Source organism: Hemitrygon akajei, chromosome 1 (genome assembly GCF_048418815.1).
Source record: "Hemitrygon akajei chromosome 1, sHemAka1.3, whole genome shotgun sequence".
Lineage (NCBI taxonomy): Eukaryota > Metazoa > Chordata > Chondrichthyes > Myliobatiformes > Dasyatidae > Hemitrygon > Hemitrygon akajei.
This window is the reverse complement of record NC_133124.1, coordinates 23,427,670-23,447,908: the sequence shown is the minus strand read 5'-3', so window position 1 is coordinate 23,447,908 and position 20,239 is coordinate 23,427,670. Positions and strand designations below refer to the sequence as shown.

General features: G+C 42.4%; 1 protein-coding gene across 1 annotated transcript in view; it reads left to right on the top strand.

Annotated features, from left to right (window-relative positions):
- Nucleotides 1-1,597: 1,597 nt before the first annotated feature.
- The window catches only part of LOC140724689 (uncharacterized), a 28,163-nt gene continuing 9,521 nt past the window's right edge, over nucleotides 1,598-20,239 (top strand). The window contains exons 1-2 of the mRNA XM_073039124.1: nucleotides 1,598-1,700; nucleotides 14,715-14,819. Of these exons, the coding sequence (XP_072895225.1) occupies nucleotides 1,664-1,700; nucleotides 14,715-14,819 (142 nt within the window). The 5' untranslated portion in view covers nucleotides 1,598-1,663. The remainder of the gene's footprint in view (nucleotides 1,701-14,714; nucleotides 14,820-20,239) is intronic.

The following is a 20,239-nucleotide window of genomic DNA, read 5'->3' as shown; positions in this document are numbered from 1 at the left end:
AATAGTGGAAAGATTTTTGAACGGTCCGTGAACGTAGAATATCTCTTCACTATTCCTCTTTTACACTGTTTATTTATTTATTAATTAGTTTTATTGTAATTTACAGAGCTGTGCAAAAGTTTTAGACACTCTATCTACGTGTGCCTAAGAGTTTTGCACAGTGCTGTATTTGTCAACGAGAAGTGGAGAGTGAATATATAAATCTGGCAGAGGCAAAAGATGTTGGGAATGGTGAGGGTGGAGTGCTACAGGAGGGATGAGACAGGTGGCAGAGAAGGAATGCCCGGGGTCGGAGTTGGCGCGGGTGCAGAAACAACAGGCAAGGTCATTTGGTGTCAGACAATTGGTTTACTGATCATTACAGAATGTCTCTCTGGTGCTTCCCACCCTCCCCTCTCCCTCTTCCTTTTCCCAACCATGATTCCTCTCTCCCAGCCCCCTTCCCACTCTCAGTCCACAGCCGAGACCCATATCAGAATCAGGTTTATCATCACTCACATATGTCATGAAACTTGTATTTATTTTTGCGGCAGCAGTACAGTGCAATACGTGCGTGCAAAAGTCTGAGGTAACCTGGCTGTATGTATGTGCCCAAGACTTTTGCACAGAACTGTATAGTAATTTTTATGCCTTGCACTGTGCTTCTGCCAAAAACAGCAACACATTTAATGACACGTGTCAGTGATAATAAACCTGATTCTGAGCTCTGTTTCGTGTATTTCATTATGTTAGTGGTATTATATTAAATACTGCTTACAACCTCACTTTGACACTATCCGAATGTGCTTCTCATAAGCTATAAATATTTGAAGGAGAGTAGATATTTTACTCCTTTTGATCCAGGTCACTGCCTATTTGCTACTGAATATGCTACAATTATGTCTCAGAAAACGCATTAACTTTTACTATTGTGAATACACCGAGCAGAGAAGCAAGCCACGGGTCGATGTTTCTGCAGGTCAAAACCTTTTTTATCTAATACTAACAAAGTATCCTTCCATTTCTATTCTCCCTCCTGTCAATATTAAGCTCCTTTTTGTATAAATATGTGCTATCTAACTAATCCACATGTATACACATTTTAACCACTCCGGTTAGAGGAGATTTTTCTGAATTAATCCAGTGGATTAACCGCCTTATTTTTATGGCGTTAATGTCATTAGTCAAAGGGAGCATGTCACAGCATCGTAACTTAACTAAAGCAGTGGCAATGTAGTAATGAGAAGATTATTGACCTGCTCACTAAATGTTGACAGCATTGCTCAGTGGCTGGTGTGCATTGTCACGTTATCCCCATTCCTTTTTCGATGAAAACAGTAGTTCAATTTACGAATTCAGTTCAATAGGTTATCAGATTATTTTAATTTTAGGCAAATGAGTATGATTTAGAAGTACTTGAATTAGAATTCAGAAAGTTAATAAACAAATTTATTATTATGGTTGTCACTTTTCACCATATTTAATATGTACATTAGTAGGTTTGGTAGGGCAGCATAAAAGATTCAAGAGCACTGTGCAGCACCAACTATAAAGCTTCCTGGATGATTGTTTATTATGCATTTCTGCTAAATATACACATTAGCTTAACTCCGCCCGTAAACAGTGAAAGAAAGGGTAACGCTGTATAAACTATGAGCTGTATTAGACACCAGCATTAAGGATCATGAGGTTTTGGGATAACAACATGAGCTCTTTCTCAGGTAAATACTTGTTTTATGTTATCTTCTCGACAGAGATTAAGTGATATTGAAAATTAGAAACAGTTGAAATGAATCTTCATTCAGATTTTTTAATGCCTATTACTGTGACTTTTTTTCCCTCCAATGTGCAGTACAATTGTGTCTGCCAAGTTATGTAAAGGTCATCAGCTGTAAAGCACAGAACTAAAATAGATTTATTTTTGTTTTGTTTTTATGCTTAATGCTACTAAAAGGAATAGAATTATTGTGTTGGTGTAAAACTTTAAGAATAAATGCCTGAGGAGTGCAGATTATGTTAATTATATAGAAGATATCAGTTCAGTCTACCTGTTAAGTATAGAATTTTAAATAATACCGTGCAAAAGTCTTAGGCACAAATATAAAACTAAGGTGCTTAAGACTCTTGCATGGTATCCAACTTGGCAATGTGAGGCGGAGAGCGAGTTGTAAGGGAGCTAAAGATATTGTGAATGGTGAAGAGTGTGGGACAGGTGGCAGAGGAGGCGTGCCAGGGATGGTGGGTGGCGTGAATGCAGATATACCCAACCCTGAGACACCAGGCAAGGTCATTTGATTCCAAACAATCGGTTTATTGGTCCGTTGCAAGATGTCTCTCTGGTGCTTCCTGCTCCCTTCCCCTTTTCCCAACCATGATTTCCTTCTCCCTGCCCCCTTCCCACTCTCAATCCACAATAGAGACCCAAATCAGAATCAGGTTTATCATCACTCACATACAGTATGTCATGATACTTGTTTTTTTTTTGTAGCAGCAGTACAGTGCGATACATGAAGTTACTAGAGTATATGTGCTCAGGACTTTTGCAGAACATTGTGTGAGCACTAGATTGAGGATTCTGTTGCAATTCTGTCAGTGTGGTTATGTGTCGACTAGCTTTATTAAAATTCTGCTCTCAAGGGGATCTATCTGCTTGTGTGCATTTGCTGTATATTTTGTAAGCATCCTGTTTGCCATTGGTTTTAATCAAGGGAATGGAGACCTCATAGAAACAACACTTTGGAAAAGAGAAAGCTAAAACTAAGATGACAAATCACCTCGGCATTGTCCATCAGGTTCCCTAATTCACTGCCCAGCTTTGCAATTACCTCTCATCATTGCCTTCATCCGAAGGATTTTACACAAAATTTTCCAGGTATTCTAACTTACAAAAAGAGAGGTGTTTTAACTTTTAATTAGCTGAGATTAGATCAGATCAGTTACTTTATCTTCTGATGGGAGGGGGTGGTGGGGGTTGACCCTACCTTTGGAACAGACTGCAGTTCATGGACACGGGAAAAGTAGACCAAGATGTAAGCACAAACTAAAAATACAGAACTTTGGTGTTGACTTCATTGGGGTCAATTTGTTGATACATTTCTTTGAACAGTGTTATCATCTCATGACCCATTTCCTCACAATCGCAGGCGGTTGTGGAATTTCCTAGATCAAGTCTTCCACTCCAGCTGCCTTTCGTTAGAGTTGTAACTACATCGAGGGTACAATGGAGCCCCATTTCCCTGGTGTGAGGAGATTCCTGGTCCTTATCCCTCATTTACACAGCCCCAGATTAGCAAAAACTTCAATCAATAATCTATTCATCAGCAATAAAGCCAAGATTTTTGGATAGGTAATTACTTCTCTTAAGAGTAGTTCTGTGTCAAGTAGAACTCCAGCCTTACATAGTAACAGGAAAGGTAAACTTGTTTGCTGAGAGGTTGCTCAGTGTCTATGTAACCAAATCATCAGTCAGTTCAGAATGACCAGGTAATTGTTTTGTTCAACACGTGTAAAATTCAGTTAACACATGAGGCCCAAGGTACCAGAATCAGGATCAGAGTCAGGCATAATATCGCTGGCATATTCTATGAAATACGTTGCTTTGCAGCAGCAGTACACTGCAATACACAATTTAAATTAAATAAGTAGAGCAGAAAGAGAATGAAAAGAAGCAAAGAAGAGTGAACTTTCCTTCACTTTCTTCATGAAGCTGGAATATATGAAGGAGTCTGAGTATTTTGAAAGTTGGAGGTCTATAGAGAAGAGAAGATTGATGTGAAGGGTTAGGGAACGGAAGACGAGTCATTACTGACTGTTAGGTGGAGATGATGAGAAATAATTGGTACTCTGTGTTATCTGGGGCTTTTTGGCAATAGCCAGAAGAACAAGTGGTTATGGGAAGGAGAACATACAATGAAAGTTGGGGGGGGGGGGGGGTGGACTGTGTGGATTTCCTCTGGGTTCCCTGCTTTCCTTACACATTCTATGGGTAAAGGGTTAGTAAGGTGTGGGCATGTTGCATTAACATTGGAAGCATGGCGACGTTTGCGGGCTGCCCCCAGCACTTCCTTGGGCTTTGTTGATTGTTGATGTACACAATGCATTTCACTGTATACTTTGATGTTTCGAAGTACACCTGACAAATAAAGCTGGTCTTTAAATCTTCAAAAAAAGAGCTTAAGCTGGAGTCAATAGCCAGGTGAGGTTTCAGTAAGTGTGGGAGGCGTTATTCGTCAGGGTTTTTGGGAATTGGGGAGGGAAGAAGTGGCACATCAGTAGGTGCACTGAATGGTCTAGGGACAGATCAGGCCAGTTGGGTAGAAGGGTCTCGGCCCGAAATGTCAACAGCGCTTCTCCCTATAGGTGCTGCCTGGCCTGCTGCGTTCCACCAGCATTTTGTGTGTGTTGCTTGGGTAGATGGGTGAGTTGGTTGCTGATGACGTGCTGAGGGTGAGAAGATTCTCGTTTGGGTGGATGTGGGATGAAGATGACAGAGGGCTGGGTAAATAAATTACTTAATACTGAATCCCACTTGATGTGGGTTCACCCAGAGTAGATCTCGTTTAGGTAGTAGGTAAGGTCCTCGACAGGCATTGTGATGAACCTTTACTGCGTCAGTGACTATGGACAAGTGAATGGAAGATGAGAGTCCTGTCAGTCAGTCATGCCTAACTCAGCTGCTTTCTACAGAAACATGAGGGACATGATAGAAAGTCCAAGACTGTACAACTCAAAGAAAACCACTGATTTCCATCAAATTTTGCTTTTTCATTGAAACTGGTTCACACGGTGCGCAAAAACGTTACATTACACAATCTGGTTTCCAGGCAAGTACCAACAATGAGGATTATTACTTGCTGACTTAATGAAAGAAAAATTTCCCAAAGCCCAATTAATAGCCTTATGAATTGCAACACAAATGACTACCTAATTTGTGGTTAGCTCACCTAGCTGTGAGTCAGAAAGCCTTCTATTCTAGTTTATAACTAGGAGAACACCATACACTGAAGCAGTTATTTTAATCTCATGCTGAGGGAGTGCTACCTTGTTAGATGCTTAATTGGTTCTTCAAAATGTTTAACTAGAGCCCCGCCTGTGGACATTTTAGATTCCATGGCATTGAGTGAAGAAAACAAGGGATTTCCTTGAGCTATCATTCCTTCCTTTACTTCTTCTGTCTTTCTTTTGCCCATTACACCACTGGCATTTAGGGCAGCAATGAAGGTCCTCCATCTCTGATGGTGTTCACAGCTTCTTTCATTGCGCCAGTAGCTTCCTCTCAGTTTACTGTCAGTCATGCAAATCCCTGGTGGAGACTCGGGAATACCATTGCACACAGATGTAGAAGGATTCTTTATTGCTGTTTCCATAACAATCTTGTTTGACCAGTCAGTGTTGTCAGCCCTGAAATGAACCCCCGAACCTGGGGGACTGGTGGCCCACTCTTAGTCTGGTCTCTTACCCTTTGACCTGTTTTGCCTGGGTGACCCTACCAAAAGCCAAAGCATAAAGCCTAGACTCCAGCCAGCATAGCTCTCTGAGTCACTGAGGCACACAAGCCTCCAAACCATGGCAAGGTTGAGGTCCTCTTGGAGGCCTTCCTTAACCAAGGTCACTAAAACAAGTGCTGCATCTCCTTGTCTTACAATTACAGCTTAAACCTGTATTTCTGAGCAAAGGGTCTTCTCAAAATTCTTAAAAATAATGAAATTCATTAATTATCCTTTTAAAATAAAGATTCCAGTACACCCAAGAGTTTCTGTAAAACTGGAAATCTTGAGCAAAACACACAAAATGCTGGAGGAACTCAGCAGGTCAGGCAGCATCCATATAGAGAAATAGATGGTCAACATTTCAGGCCGAGACCCTTCATCATCAGGATTGAAAAGGAAGGGGAAATGTCAAAAAGAGAAGGTGGTGGAAGAGGAAGGAGTAGAAGTTGGCAGGTGATAAGTGAGACCAGTTGGGGGAGTGTGTGATGGGAGATGAAGTAAGAAGTTGGGAGGTGGTAGGTAGAAGAGGTAAAGGGCTGAAGAAGAAGGAACCTGATAGGAGAAGTGAGCAGTCCATGGGAGAAAGGGAAGGAGGAGGGGAACCAGAGGGAAGTGATGGGTGGGGGTAGTGAGGAGAAGACAAGGGGGAGAGGGAAGAAATTATTGGAAGGAAGACAAATTGATGTTAATGCCATCAGGTTGGAGGCTACCCAGACGGAAATGCGGTGTTTCTCCTCGAACTTGAGTGTGGCCTCACCTTGGCAGTAGAGGAGTTCATAGACTGACATGTCAGAATGGGAATGGGAAGTCAAGTCACCTTTTGTGGAAGACTGAGTGAAGGTTGCTCAACAAGGCTGTCCATCAGTCCATGTTGGGCCTCACATATATGGAGGAGGCCACACCAGGACCACAGGATACAGTGGACAATCCTGACAGACTCGAGGTAAAGCTTCACCTCACCTGAAGGACTGTTTGGGGCTCTGAATGATGAGGAGGGAAGAGATGTATGGGAAGGTGTTGTGTTTATCCCGCTTGCAGACATGCCTAAAATTCCACTGATAGGCAGGAAAAGCCATCAGAGAGAGGATTGTATTCCATAGAATATGGTATTTGAACTGACTAGAGAGGTGGAATTATATCTGAGGAACACTATATTTCTGTATTCTGAGGTAATTCTGCTTGGCTCAAACACAAATTCCTGCCAGATGATGCACACAGTAAGACTGACAGAAGCTGTCATTCTTCAGGGAACTGAAAGCAGTTCTTTGCCATGATGAGCTTGCAAGACTCCCGGTTCAGCCTGGGCCCACGATGAGACTGAACCCACACCAGAAATTTTCCTGAGCAGCATCTCTGATCTGTATTTGGTGATGAAGTATGGATGTCCCCATTGTGCACGGGCACTAGAAACTAGCATCTGGTCGTAGCACCCTACCCGTCAGATCACACATTGGGAATGTTGAGTGCAGAAGGTCACTCCTTGGCATTTTCATGTGCTGAGTGGCTCTCTGGAGTTATAGGATTAGCTTTATCATCCCCATCCCAGCTTCAGAAGGCTGAGAAAGTAACAACTCCGGGGAATCCTTTGAATCTTTCAATCTCTCAATCCATTGAACCAGCAGAGAGTAGTTTCCAGATGTAGATGCACAGAGCAGGAGTGATGGGAAGCAGGAATCATGATCAAAGAGGGAGGACTTCTAGATGGCAACATTGTAAAAGACTAATCTTGCATCGAGTTCACAAAAGTAAATTGATAACTCCCTTTAGCAAGACTACTCTCTTACTTTATTTACAGACTATGCAAAAATCTAAAATGGCAGTACCGCATAGTATAAAGTACATATTTGCCACCATATGCTACCCTGAGATTCGCTTTCTTGCAGGCATTCACAGTAGAACAAAGCAATACAATAAAATCAATGAACAACTACACACAAACGACTGACAACCAACCAATGTGCAAAAGACAAACTGCAAATACAAAGAAACAAATAATAATAATTTATTAACAAATAAATAAATAATACTGAGAACACGAGTTGTAGAGTCCTTCAAAGTGAGCCCATGGGTTGTGGAACCAGTTCAGAGTTGAGATGAGTGAAGCTATCCAGTCTGGTTCAGGAGCCCGATGGTTGAAGGGTAATGATTGTGACCTACGGCTTCTGTTCCTCTTTCCCGCAGGCAGCAGTGAGAAGAGAGCAGAGAACAAGAGAAGCGTTGGGGTTCCACTTGCATGAGGATTATGATTTCCATTTTGAAAACAGTCATCACACTTGAAACAGGAAAATGGTTTATAAATCCAGCAAATGCTGACAAATTAGATTCATATCGTATTTAGGATGCAAATTGGGTGAGGGCGGTGGGGGTGAGCAAGCTTGATTCCCAAAGTAAACTGCACTGAGGGTTTATCCTCACTTCTGTGCCTGTTGTAGGCTAACTAATAAGCACTGATGCCACAAGTGACTACCTTAGGTCCCATGCCAACAGGTTCAGGAAGAGCTCCTGAACCAGTGTGGATAGTATCACTCACCTCAGCACTGAACTGGTTCCACAACCTATCGACTCACTTTCAAGGACTCTACAGCCCATATTCTCAGTATTACTTATTTATTTTGTATTTTCATAGTTTGTCCTCTTTTGCACAAAAATTGCTTGCCAGTCCTTGTGTGTTTTTCTCATCGTTTCTATTGCATCTCTTTGTTCTACTGTGAACACCTACAAGAAAATGAATCTCTGGGTAGTTTATGGTGAAATATGCTTACTTGGTTGACAAATTTGCTTTGAACTTTGAACGAGTAGCCAATCGTGCGGCACACGGCACTGTCAGCTGGAAGTCCTCACTCAGTACTGGGAGGATAGAAAGTGAACCGGAGAGACCCTGGTCCTTGTTCATCCGGCTATTTGATCTGATCAGACACCCAGGATCACCGCTGAACTCATTTTGAGGATTTTTAAAGTCAGGCCAGGCAAGTGCTGCTTGTTCCCTTTAGGTAATGAGGAAGACTGATCACTAATCTTCAGCTGCATCCATTGTGGGAATAAACAAATCCTTCAAAATGAAAACAGAACAAGAAGAGTCAGATTCTTTCAGAACAGCGGGGAATCTAAAATAACTACAGATTAGCACTTGGTAAAAGAAATACATCAAGAGATAAATCCTGCCATGGGTGCAGCCACTGACAAGATTATGAAAGGGATGGTTAATTTTCACCCACGTACCTACCCCTCCCAAATTCCTGAACTGTGTACACACCCCAATAACTTTTCATTAACCTCATTATTGCTCAGACAACCAAATGATGGTCTGTCTTGCAGACTCCTTCAACCAATTATATTTGCAACATACAGTTTGAAGAAAAATTGGAAAACGTAAATATATCACCATCTGTCATGAGGTGGAAAGTTAGTACTCTTCAGTTAGGACAAAACAGTCCTGATGAAGGGTCTCGGCCTGAAATGTCTACTGCACTAATTTCCATAGATGCTATCTGGCCTGCTGAATTCCTTCAGCATTCTGTGTGTATTGCTAGAACAAACAAAATGCATGATTTTGGTGGCCGGTGTTATTCAGCTTGGATGTTGTGGACTATAGGGGTGAATAGATGTAGTAGGCATTAATCACATTTCCATCTGTAGGGTTCTGCACCAGAAATTCCCAGGACAAGAAAGACATTTTGGATCTCCACCTTCCACTGAATGAAGATTGAACAGTAGAGTATTGTAGAGGCCCTTCGGCTCACAATGTTGTGTTGATACTTCTACCTACTCTCGAGGTCAATCTAACACTTCCCTCCCACAGAGCCCTCCATTACTCATTCATCCATGTGTCTACCTAAGGGTCTCTTAAATCTCCCTAATGTATCTGCCTCTTCCACCATTTCTGGCAATGGGTTTCATGCATCCACCACTCTCTGTGTTTAAAAAAAATACCTCTTACTTCCCTCTTCATTGTTCCCCCATTAAATTTCTGCCCCTTTATATTAGCCATTCCCATCCTGGAAAAATGTTTCTGTTTGTCCACTCAATCTAGGACAGGGATTCCCAACCTGGGGTCCGTGGACTCCTTGCTTAATCATATTGGTCCATGGGATAAAAAGAAGTTTGGGAATGCTTGATCAAGGGGCTAAATGGGCTACTTGTGCTTGTATGTCCCATGCTCATCTGTTAATAGATCTAGTAATTGAGTCACCTCCAGTCACTGACTACAAGTCAAGCAGTTGATCACACAAGTGAAGAGTAGGACTGCTATAGTGTAGTGGTCAGTGGAATGCTTTACGGAGCTACTGATCTGCATTCAATTCCTGCTGCTGCCTGCAAGAAGTTTGTTTGTTCTCCCCGAGAGCACATGGGTTTCCTCTGGAAACTCCGGTTTCGTCCCACATTCCAAAGGTGCGCAGGTGAGGGTTAGGAACTATGGGCGTGCTACAGGCACCACAAACATGGCGACACCTGTGGGCTGCCTCTAGCATATCCTTGGATTGTGCTGGTCGGTGACAGAAACAAACGTTTCACTGTATGTTTTGATGTTCACATGTGATAAATAAAACTAACTTTTATCTTTCTCCCTGCCCCATAGTTGCCTAAAATGACTTTACAGTTCTTCACCTTTCTCAAAGGTCACCAGCTCGTTACCTTAACTTTCTGGATCTCTCTGATACGTAGGGACTCTGATGCTTCTGTAACCTGGCCTTGGCCCCTTTCCTTTACAGACCTGATGAAGGGTCACGGCCTGAAACAGCAATTGTTTATTCGCAGATGCTGTCTGTCTTACTCCGTTTCTCCATCACTTTGTGTATCTTGCTAGGGACTCTGATCTACTGAGTATTTCAATGTTTTCAGATCACACCAATGTCCAGCATCATGTTGCCTTTTACTCTTAAAGTTAGTTCTGTCGTAAACTGTTGGATGAGGAAATCATGTGTCTCCTGTTGGAAATCCTCCAAGATTCAGTCTCACAGACGGACGACAGACTGGTAAACAGTTGCCTTTTGAGGAAAAACTCCCTAAATTACATAGAAACCGATCCACAAATTAGTAAGCTCCATTCCTTCTCTATGGCTCTCTTGGGGTTGGTCCAGGGAGCTCCTGTAGTTTCAGTCAGAGTCCTTATGCCAAGAGAGAGAAACTGTTCAACAACATCTTCACTTGTAAGCCGTCTGATCTGGCTGTAAAGAAATTAGATCCAAACCTATATTTGAAAGCCATTCTTTATTCCCAAAATACATGCTGCTAAGATGTGGCTTCTAGATGTTGGTGAGGATATATTAGCCATTCCTCATAATTGAGCCTTCCACTCTGTGAAGATTCAGATTCTTGTATTTATCACATGTACAGCGAAACATATAGTGAAATGCTTCATTTGCGATAACAAACAACAATTTACAACGTTTCTGGTGCCGCCTATAGCTGTGGCAGAACACTTATTATTTTATACCCAGTGATTGTTAGAAACTGCTATTGAGATAAGACTTGCAGATTGCCACTTGGAACACCTACCAGCTCAAACCTATAAACCGTGCAAAGGTTGTCACTTATTCCAAGAATCCTACAGATGGGGCAGAGCATTTCTGCTGGAGAGTGCTTGCAGGAGGTGAGTGGCAAACACAAGATAATCTGCAGATGCTGGAAATCCAAAGCAACACACACAAAATGCTGGAGGAACTCAGCCTCCCAGGCAGTATCTATGGAAAAGAGTACTGTCGGCGTTTCCAACCGAGACCCTTCTTCAGGACTGGAAAGGAAGGGGAGAAAGCAGAGTAAGAAGGTGAGGGGAAGAGGAGGAAGAAGAACAAGGTTGCAGGTGATAGGTGGAAGTGGGGGGGGGGAGAGGGTGAAGTACAGAGATGGGAAGTTAACTGGTGAAAGAGATAAAGGACTGGAGGAGAGGGAATCTGATTGGAGAGGATAGAAGACCATGGAAGAAAGAGAAGGGGGAGGAGCACCAGAGGGTGGTGATGGGCAGGGAAGAAAATAAGGTGAGAGAGGGAAACAGGAATAAGAGGAAGTGAGTGGGTACTTTGTGAGAAGACTCGTTCCTTCTACTGCTTACCTAGGATTTCTGTATGCTCCCAATGCAAGGACTTGAGGGTCTCAGCACCATCCTGACTGTCATTCTCCACTTGAGCAGTCATGGGGCAAGAGTCCACAGGGGATGTGGAATTGCTTCCAATGACCCATCGCAGAATGGTTTCTGCTTTGGGAGTCTGGTGTTAAGCATTTGATTCATGTTGGCTGTCCAACCCATTTCATTGAGTGTAGCTCAACACTGGGAATGTTGGCTTGGAAAAGGAAGGTGGCATTGGAGAAAACATAAAATATAAAACATAAATTTAAGGAAGGCAATGTTGGATCTCGGTTTATTTTCTGATCCTTAGGCTTATTCCTGGAGTCAGGAATGATGATTAATCTTAATTCTATGATTTCAGAATTTTAGAGTACAAATAAACATACAAATACTAAGCAAACTAAACAAAGAGCTGAGAAATCGTGTCAAGGGGTGTATGGATGCAAAGAACAGAAATATAGAAGTAAAGAAGCCAAGATGGTGCCTCTGAAAAAATCCCTACTTTCAATAGATAAGAAATTCCTTAGATAGGAATAAACAAGTTAATAGGCTACATAATTAAAACAATTTCATCACAGAGGTAATGTGAATAGCCAATGAAAAATGAGAAAGGTGATAAACCTTTTGTTTAGCTGCTATACCGCTTTCTGCCAGTGAATGGGGGTGAATCACCACATACTGTGAAAAACGTGTGTGTTAAAAAGTACAAATCTTATCAAAAGTATTATTTTAAAATAAGTCGTTACCAACAGTGATTTGCAGACACACCCAAATAATGACTTTAAAGGCTTGACTGAGATTGAAAAAGTTCATATATAATGGACGGTCTCCCTGCATTTTTCTTGGAGTTGTCATATGGTGCCCACTGTGCTTTTGGGTAGATGGGATCCAAACTGTGATTTGTGGAGCAGTTGTTTGAACGAGATCGAATAAAGAAGATCTGGCAATGTCTTCTCCTGTGGCAAGAGCAGGGAGACTTTATTTTTATTAGTAAAGACAGATTTACTCTTTTCTTGAAGGTTTGCCTATAGTCCAATAAACACATTCAATGGATCCAAGTTTTGTGATCGTGGTGTTCCCTGTCCAGTCACGCAGTTGTCATCATAAAAAAAAGTAGTGCACCTGTTCATACATCTCCATTTCTCATTATATTTTCTCTATATTGAAACTTAATCACTTCCAAATAAACTGAGACAGGCGAAGGAGAAATCTACACAAAAAAATGTCGCACAAAAGGGACATCCCACTACTCACACATACCCTCTTCTCACTGCTGTCATCAGGAAGAAGGTACAGGAGCCTCAGGACTTGCAACACCAGGTTCAGGAACAGTTATTACTCTCTCAACCATCAGGCTCTTGAACCATGGGAGATAACTTCTCTAAACTTCACTTGCCCCATCATTGAAATGTTCCCACAACCTATGGACTTCACTTTTAGGGACACTTCATCTCATATTCTCGATATTTATTGATTACTTATTTTTTATTATTATAAATTTTTGTATTTACACAGTTTGTATCTTTTGCACACTGGTTAAATGCCCAAGTTAAAGCGTTCCTTCATTGATTTTATTATGGTTATTATTCTATTATGGATTGTTTGAGTATGCCTGCAAGAAAATGAATCTCAGGGTTGTACATGGTTACGTGTATGTACTTTGATAATAAAATTACTTTGAACTTTGAAATGTGCATTTCCTTTCTTAATACAAGACATTCAAAGGAAACAACTCAAGCTTAAACAATGTTCTAATGTTGATTCTCTTCATGTAAGTCAACAGCTATTTTTAAAACTTATGTGGTGATGTCCACCCAGGAGCTCCCTTCTGAAAGAAAGCTGATCAAACAGTTCTTGAGCTTGCTCTACCAGTGAATAAAATCATTGATCATCTTTCTTAATCTACGTACCTGTTCAGTCCTCACATTCCTTCAAGAAGTTCAAAGTTCAAAAGTAAATTTATTATCAAAGTGCATATATGTCACCATATACTACCCTGAGATTCATTTTCTTGCAGGCATTCATAGTAAATTCAAAGAACACAATAGAATCAATGAAAAATTGCACACAACAAGATAACAAAAGTACTCTGCAAAAGACTACAAAACTGTGCAAATACAAATAGAAAATAATAATAATAATAAATAAATAAGCAATAAATATCGAGAAATGAGATGAAGAGTCCTTGAAAGTGAGTCCATAGGTTATGGGAACAGTTCAGTGTTGGGGTGAGAGAAGTTGAGTGAGGTTATCCCTTTTGGTTCAAGAGCCTGATGGTTGAGGGTTAATGACTGTTCCTGAAGCTGGTGGTGTGAGTCCTGAGGCTCCTGTACCTTCTTCCTGATGGCAGTGGCAAGAAGAGAGTATGCATGTGTCGTGGGGGTCCCCTGCTGCTCTACACTATATCAATTTCTGTCTTGCATATCGACAATAAATGAAAGATCATGGGACTTGGGAGGAAATTCACGCTAGGTGAATTCAATGTGAAATGTATTGTAGAGTTGCAATAAGTCATCTGCTATACTGATAGTCCATTAGCCCAGGCTGGGAGTGCACACTGCCTGAAGAAACATGTAGTTTATATATTGAAAACATTTTGCAACAGATATTTTCAGTAAAACAGAAATCTTAAGAATGAAGAGAAAAATATGTAGACTAGTTGTCAGTGCAATACCTTTCAGCTCCAGCTGTAAGATCATGGTTCAATTCCTGTTGCTGCCTGTAAGGAGTTTCTACATTCACCTTGTGACCACGTGGATTTCCTCCTGATGCTCCAGTTTCCTCTCATATTCCGAAAATGTACAGTTGGGTTACTAAGTTGTGAGTGTGCGATCAGTGTGCAATACGACGCATAAGCACGGTGATTCTTGCAGGCTGCCCCCAGAAAACCCTCAGACTGTATTTGTTATTGACGTAAATGATACACTTCACTGTGTGTTTCAATGTTTTGATTTACTTGTGATAAGTAAAGCTAATCTACTTAGGAATTGATGATAAAACAGGAATTAAGAGACTGAGGTTCATCTCACACGTAGTTGTCACAGAGAACTTTTTTGTGATATTGTCAAAGTACAACATCGACCTCCATCCAAGTAATGACATTGAACCACATTGATCATGATTTTATTTCAGAACCAAATCTTAATCCTTTACAACTTTTTATTTTTGCTGTTTCCTGCCAGGTTTTTCCAGCTTCATGCTCCTTGTGTTCCTAATCCTGCTTTGTTCTGATGGTGTTGTAACTCGCAGCATCCGTAAGCTCCGACGTGGTAACAGGGATTTAGACGGTGAGTACTGAAGCACTCTGTTCATATCTAGACATGGTGTAGATGTTTCCCAGACACAGTGTGTGTTTGACATGTGGGCAACTTGGCTGTAGGTCCTGGTGAAAGGGCAGTAGAAGTTCGAGAAGCCCAAGAACCACTGTAGCTGCTTAAGGGAGCATGGTCAGGGCCATTCAATGCCAGTGCACACTTTCTCTAGGTCCATGGTTGTTCCTTGGCATGAAAGGACGTAACTCAGGAAGGAAGTGACTGTGTGTGTTTCTCCAACTTGCAGTATAGTTGGTTTTCAAGGCGATGTTAAAAGACTGAATGAGCGTGAAAGATATGGTCTTGGGGGTCCTTCGAGAAGATGAGAATGTCATTGAAGTAGACAAATACATACCTATGTAGCATGTCTTGGAAGATTTCATGAATGAATACTTGGAAAATGGTTGGACTCTTGGAAAGTCCAAAAGGCATCACCAAGAACTCAAAGTGGTCAGTGTGTCTTATAAACGCCATCTTCCACTCATCCCTCTGGCAGATGCAGATCAGATTGTACGCGCTCCATAGATTCAGTTTAGTGAAAATCTGGGCTCTACCAAGTGTTCTGAATGTGCTATCCATTAAGAGGAGAGGATGCCATTTCTTAATGGTGATTTTCTTGAGAGCAAGATAGCTCATGCATAAGGAGATACCCATCTTTCTTTTTGACGAAGAACAATCCTGCTCCAGTTGGAGATTGGGATGGGAGAAGGAAGCCATAATGTAGCACTTTGGAGATGTAGTCATTTATGGCTTGGGTCTCAGGAGGGGAGAGGGGGAACAGACAACCCTGGAGAGGGATGGTGCCCAGGAGGAGGTCAATACTGCAGTCGTTAAGTCTCTGAAGAATCAGGGTGCTGGCTTCCCTTTTATTGAAGGCAATGGTTAAATCGCCCTCAGTTAGTTGCCTATGCGAGTTTGGCAAGGTCAAGGGTTTCCTTCATTTTCATTAACTTATGGGGTGAAGTCAACTGAGGTTGCAGGCAATTGGCCGGCTGGTGCGAAACCAACTCAGAGGTGAACCAGATGGCCAGGCGAAGTGAGGGTCGTGAATGGAGATCCAGGGCAGCATGGTGGCGTAGTGGTTAGCACAACACTTTACTGCACCAGAGACCCAGGTTCAATTCCCATCGCTGCCTGTAAGGAGTACTCCCCGTGACCACTTGTGTTTCCCCTGGGTGCTCAGGTTACCTCCCACAGTCCAAAGACATATTGACTGGTAGGTCAATTGGTCATTGTAAACTGTTCCGTGATTAGGCTAGGGTTGAATCGGTAGGTTGCTGGGCACTGTTGGTCAAAAGGACTGGAAGGGTCTGGTCCACACTGTATATCAATAAATAAGCAAACAAATAGATAGATAGTGGATAGATGGATAGATAGATAGGTAAATAAATAAAATGAGAAGACTGTTGGGTGAGTTGATAATGAGGAACTGGATGGGCTCGTGGTGCTCTCCAATGCTCACGTGCAGAGGACATGTGTGCCCTCTGACTTTTCCAGACCCCAAGGGATGTCAGAGGGGGTGAGAGATAGGCCCGGTAGGGAGTCCAAGCTGTACACACAGAGTCCAGTCCAGAAAGTTACCTGGTGCATGTAAGAGCCATCAGGGTGTGAGGAGGACAGAGTGAGTGAGTCAGGCTATAGCGCTAGAACAAGGGGCCAGGAAGAACTTACCAGATAGAAGGCCCCTCATCACTATGGTTTCCCAGAGGCAGTGGGCATTTAACGTATGGGTGATTGGTAGCTTTTCACAAGTTGTTCCTCCACTGACGCTCACATTCTCGGGGAAATCCCTAACCGCTAGGATTCTGGAGGTGTTGATGCTGAGGGTCAGCCTGAAATGGTTCTGGAAGGTTCCTTCTGTAAGATGCTTGTCAACTCGGAGGGCCAGAATGATGAAGCTTTCGAGGTCAGTGGGCACTTTCTGGGTAGACAGTTCACCTGTCAAGTGCTGTGAGAGGCCAGCAGTGCTTTTGCATTCCAGTCCCACTCTGCAGTGATGGTGCAGAACTCCAACACTGAGCACAAGTCTTGACGGATATCTGATCCACTGCCGCCCATCCACTTCACAGACGGTCGAAAACCTGGCACATCTCAGTGGTGAATTCCTCATACTTATTGCAGGTGCTTGTCTATTGCCCAGTCAGCAGAGGCCCAGGTCAGAGCTTGCCCGGTCAAGAGAGAGATGACAAAAAGCAACCTTAGCTCGGTCCAAGGAACATAGAGATGGCTGGAGTTCGAAGTGCAAGACACAGTGGGACAGGAAGTTGCCGCACCAGACCAGGGATCAGTCGAGGCGTTCGGGCAATAGAAAGAGGTTGATAGGCACGGGGTTGCTGTAACAAGGAGAGTTAGTTGGGTATGGTGAGCAGATGGTCAATAGTTTCTTGCTGCTGCTGGATCGTGTGCTCATGTCACCAGACAGCTTCCTTTAGGAGAGCGAACTGGGTCAATCGCTGATTCAGGAAATGCAAAGAAGGTTTGAAATGAGCACAGAGTCGTGGAGACGATTTAACGGTGAGCAACTGCAAGAACCACTAAACAAGAGAGAACAGATACTTAACACAACAAGGTAACTGAAGGCCAGGAGTCACTGCTCGAGGCTGACTGGTCCGTATGTGTGAACAAGGATCGCGGGTGAGAGTTCCTTTGTTCCACCAGCCTCCGACCTCACCTTCTTTGCTATAAGGTTAAACTGATTTCTGCCTTACTCAGTTCTGATAAAGACGCCTTTGGGCCTCATCTAAGAAAACTTGTGCAGGCATTGGAGATGGTCCAGAGGAGGCTTAGAGAATGATCCCAGAAATGAAAGGGTTAATGTGTGAGGAGTGTTTGATGGCTCTGGGCTTGCACTTGCTGTTGTTTAGAAGAATGGGGGGGGGGGGGGGGGGATCTTATTGTAACTTAATACTGAAAGCCTAGATATAGTTGAATTGAAAGTAGGTTTCCAATGGTGAGAGGATCTAGGACCTGACGGCACAGCCTCAGATTAAAGGATGTACCTTTAGAGGAGTGATGAGGAGGAATTTCTTTAAACAGAGGCTGGATAATCTGTGGAACTCATTGCCACAGACGTTGGGTATATTTGATGCAGAGGTTAATAGGTTCTTGATTATTAAAGGCATCCAGTCAAATACTGAAAGGCCTAGAGAATGGATATGAAGAGGATGTTTCCTATAGTGAAGGAGTATAGGACTAGAGGGCACAGACTTAGAAAAGAGGGATGTCTATTTTGAACAGAGACGAGAAGGGATTTCTTCAGCCAGAGGGTGGTGAATCTGTGGAATTCTTTGCATCGGTTGGCTGTAGAGCCCAAGTCATTGGGTGTGATTAAAGCGGAGGTTCAAAGGTTCTTGATTAGTAAGTGTGTTAAAGGTCAGGGGGAGAAGACAGGAGAACGAGAATGAGGTCGGCAGTCATTCTTTATGGAAGGACTGAATTCTTGTGGCCGCTCTCCTAGTATGCAGACGAAAAGATGTTTCTGATATTCTGAGATTTATGTGATTATTAGGCTGCATTCTATATTGGTTTCCTTCAGCTTTTTGGTTTTTTTTCTTGTGGACGATTGACAGGTGGGTGATCAGTTAATTTTTTTGTGTGTAAGAGGGGGTTTTGGGGTTTTGGTGCTACTTTCACTGTTCTTTTCTGCAAGTGAGTGGTTTGGAGACATATTGTCACTATTTTTTTCTGCGGGGAGGGGGATTTTGGGGTCTGAAAGTTTTGATTCTTTTCTTTTTCATGTCGGTGGAGGGGTGTTGATGTCTTTTCTTTTATCGACACCCATGGTCTTTCTGTATTGAATGGATATCTGGAGAAGGCAAATATCAGAGTAGTATTGTACATGCATACTTTGACAATAAAATGAACCTTTGAACCTTTAAATTAGCCATGATCGAATGGCAGAACAGACTTGATGGGCTGAATGGCCTAATTCTGCTCCTTTGTTTTATGGGCTTATAACCCTGGACCTGACATGTTAACAGTTTCGCTTTCCACTGATGCCTGACCAGCTGAATGTTTCCAAATTAGAGGACATCCACAGATCCTCCAGGTCAGCAGTTATAAATCTAGCATCCAATGAGACTACAGCAAATGACAGATGTTGAGCAAGCAATCAGAAATGAGAACTTTATTTCAGATCTTCCTTTGTTAGTGGCACTGTGATGCTAGAATCTGCTGTCTGTAAGGAGGAGTGTGGTAGAACAAAGGGATTTGGGAATACAAGTCCATAATTCATTGAAAGTGACGTTATGAGTAGATAGGGTCGTAAAGAAAGCTTTTGGCACGTTGGCCTTCATAAATCAAAGTATTGAATACAGGAGATGGGATGTTATGTTGAAGTTGTATAAGACATTGGTGAGGCTTAATTTGGAGTTTTGGTTACCTACCTACAGGAAAGATGTAAATAGGTTTGAAAGAGCACAGAAAAAAAATTACAAGGATGTTGCCGTGTCTAGAAGACCTGACATATAAGGAAAGATTGAATAGGTTGGGATTTTATTCCTTGGAATGTAGAAAATTGAGAGGCGATTTGATAGAGGTATGCAAAATGATGAGGGATAGAGATAGGGTAAATGCAAGCAGGCTTTTTCCATTGAGTTTGAGTGGGATTACAACCAGAGATCATGGGTTAAGGGTGAAAGGTAAAAAGTTTAAAGGGTGCATGAGGGGAAACTTCTTCACTCAGAGTCACGAGAGTATGGAATGAGCTGCCAGCACAAGTGGTGCATGCAAGCTTGATGTCAATGTTTAAGAGAAGTTTGGATAAGTACATAAGATGGAGGGCTATGGTCCCGGTGCAGATCAATGGGAGTAGGCAATTGAAATGGTTTGGCATGGACTAAAAGATTCTGTGCTGTACTTTTCTATGACTCTCTGACTGGAAGTTGCGTTCAGAGATACAGGACTGTGCAAATGTCTTACTGACCCTAGCTATATACAGGTGCCCAAGACTTTTACACAGTACAGTACTTGTCAACATGGAGTGGAGGGCAAGCTTGTAAATCTGGTGGGAGCAAAGGATATTGGGAATGGTGAGAGTGGAGGGTTGTGGGACAGGTGGCAGAGGAGGAGTATGCTGACACACCCAGCCCTGAGACACCAGTCAAGGTCAGTTGGTTCCAGACAATTGGTTTGTTGATCATTACAGAATGTCTCTCTGGTGCTACCCACTCCATTCCCTCTCCCTTCCCCTTTTCCCAACCGCTCCCTGTCGCCTTCCCACTCTCAGTCCAGATAGAGACCCACATCAGAATCAGGTTTATCATTCACATATGTCATGAAATTTGTTTTTTTTTTGTGGCAGCAGTACAGTGCAATACATACAATTACAAAAGGACTGTTATATATATAACGTACCTAAGACTTTTGCACCATACTGTAATTAGCTTATGCTGGAA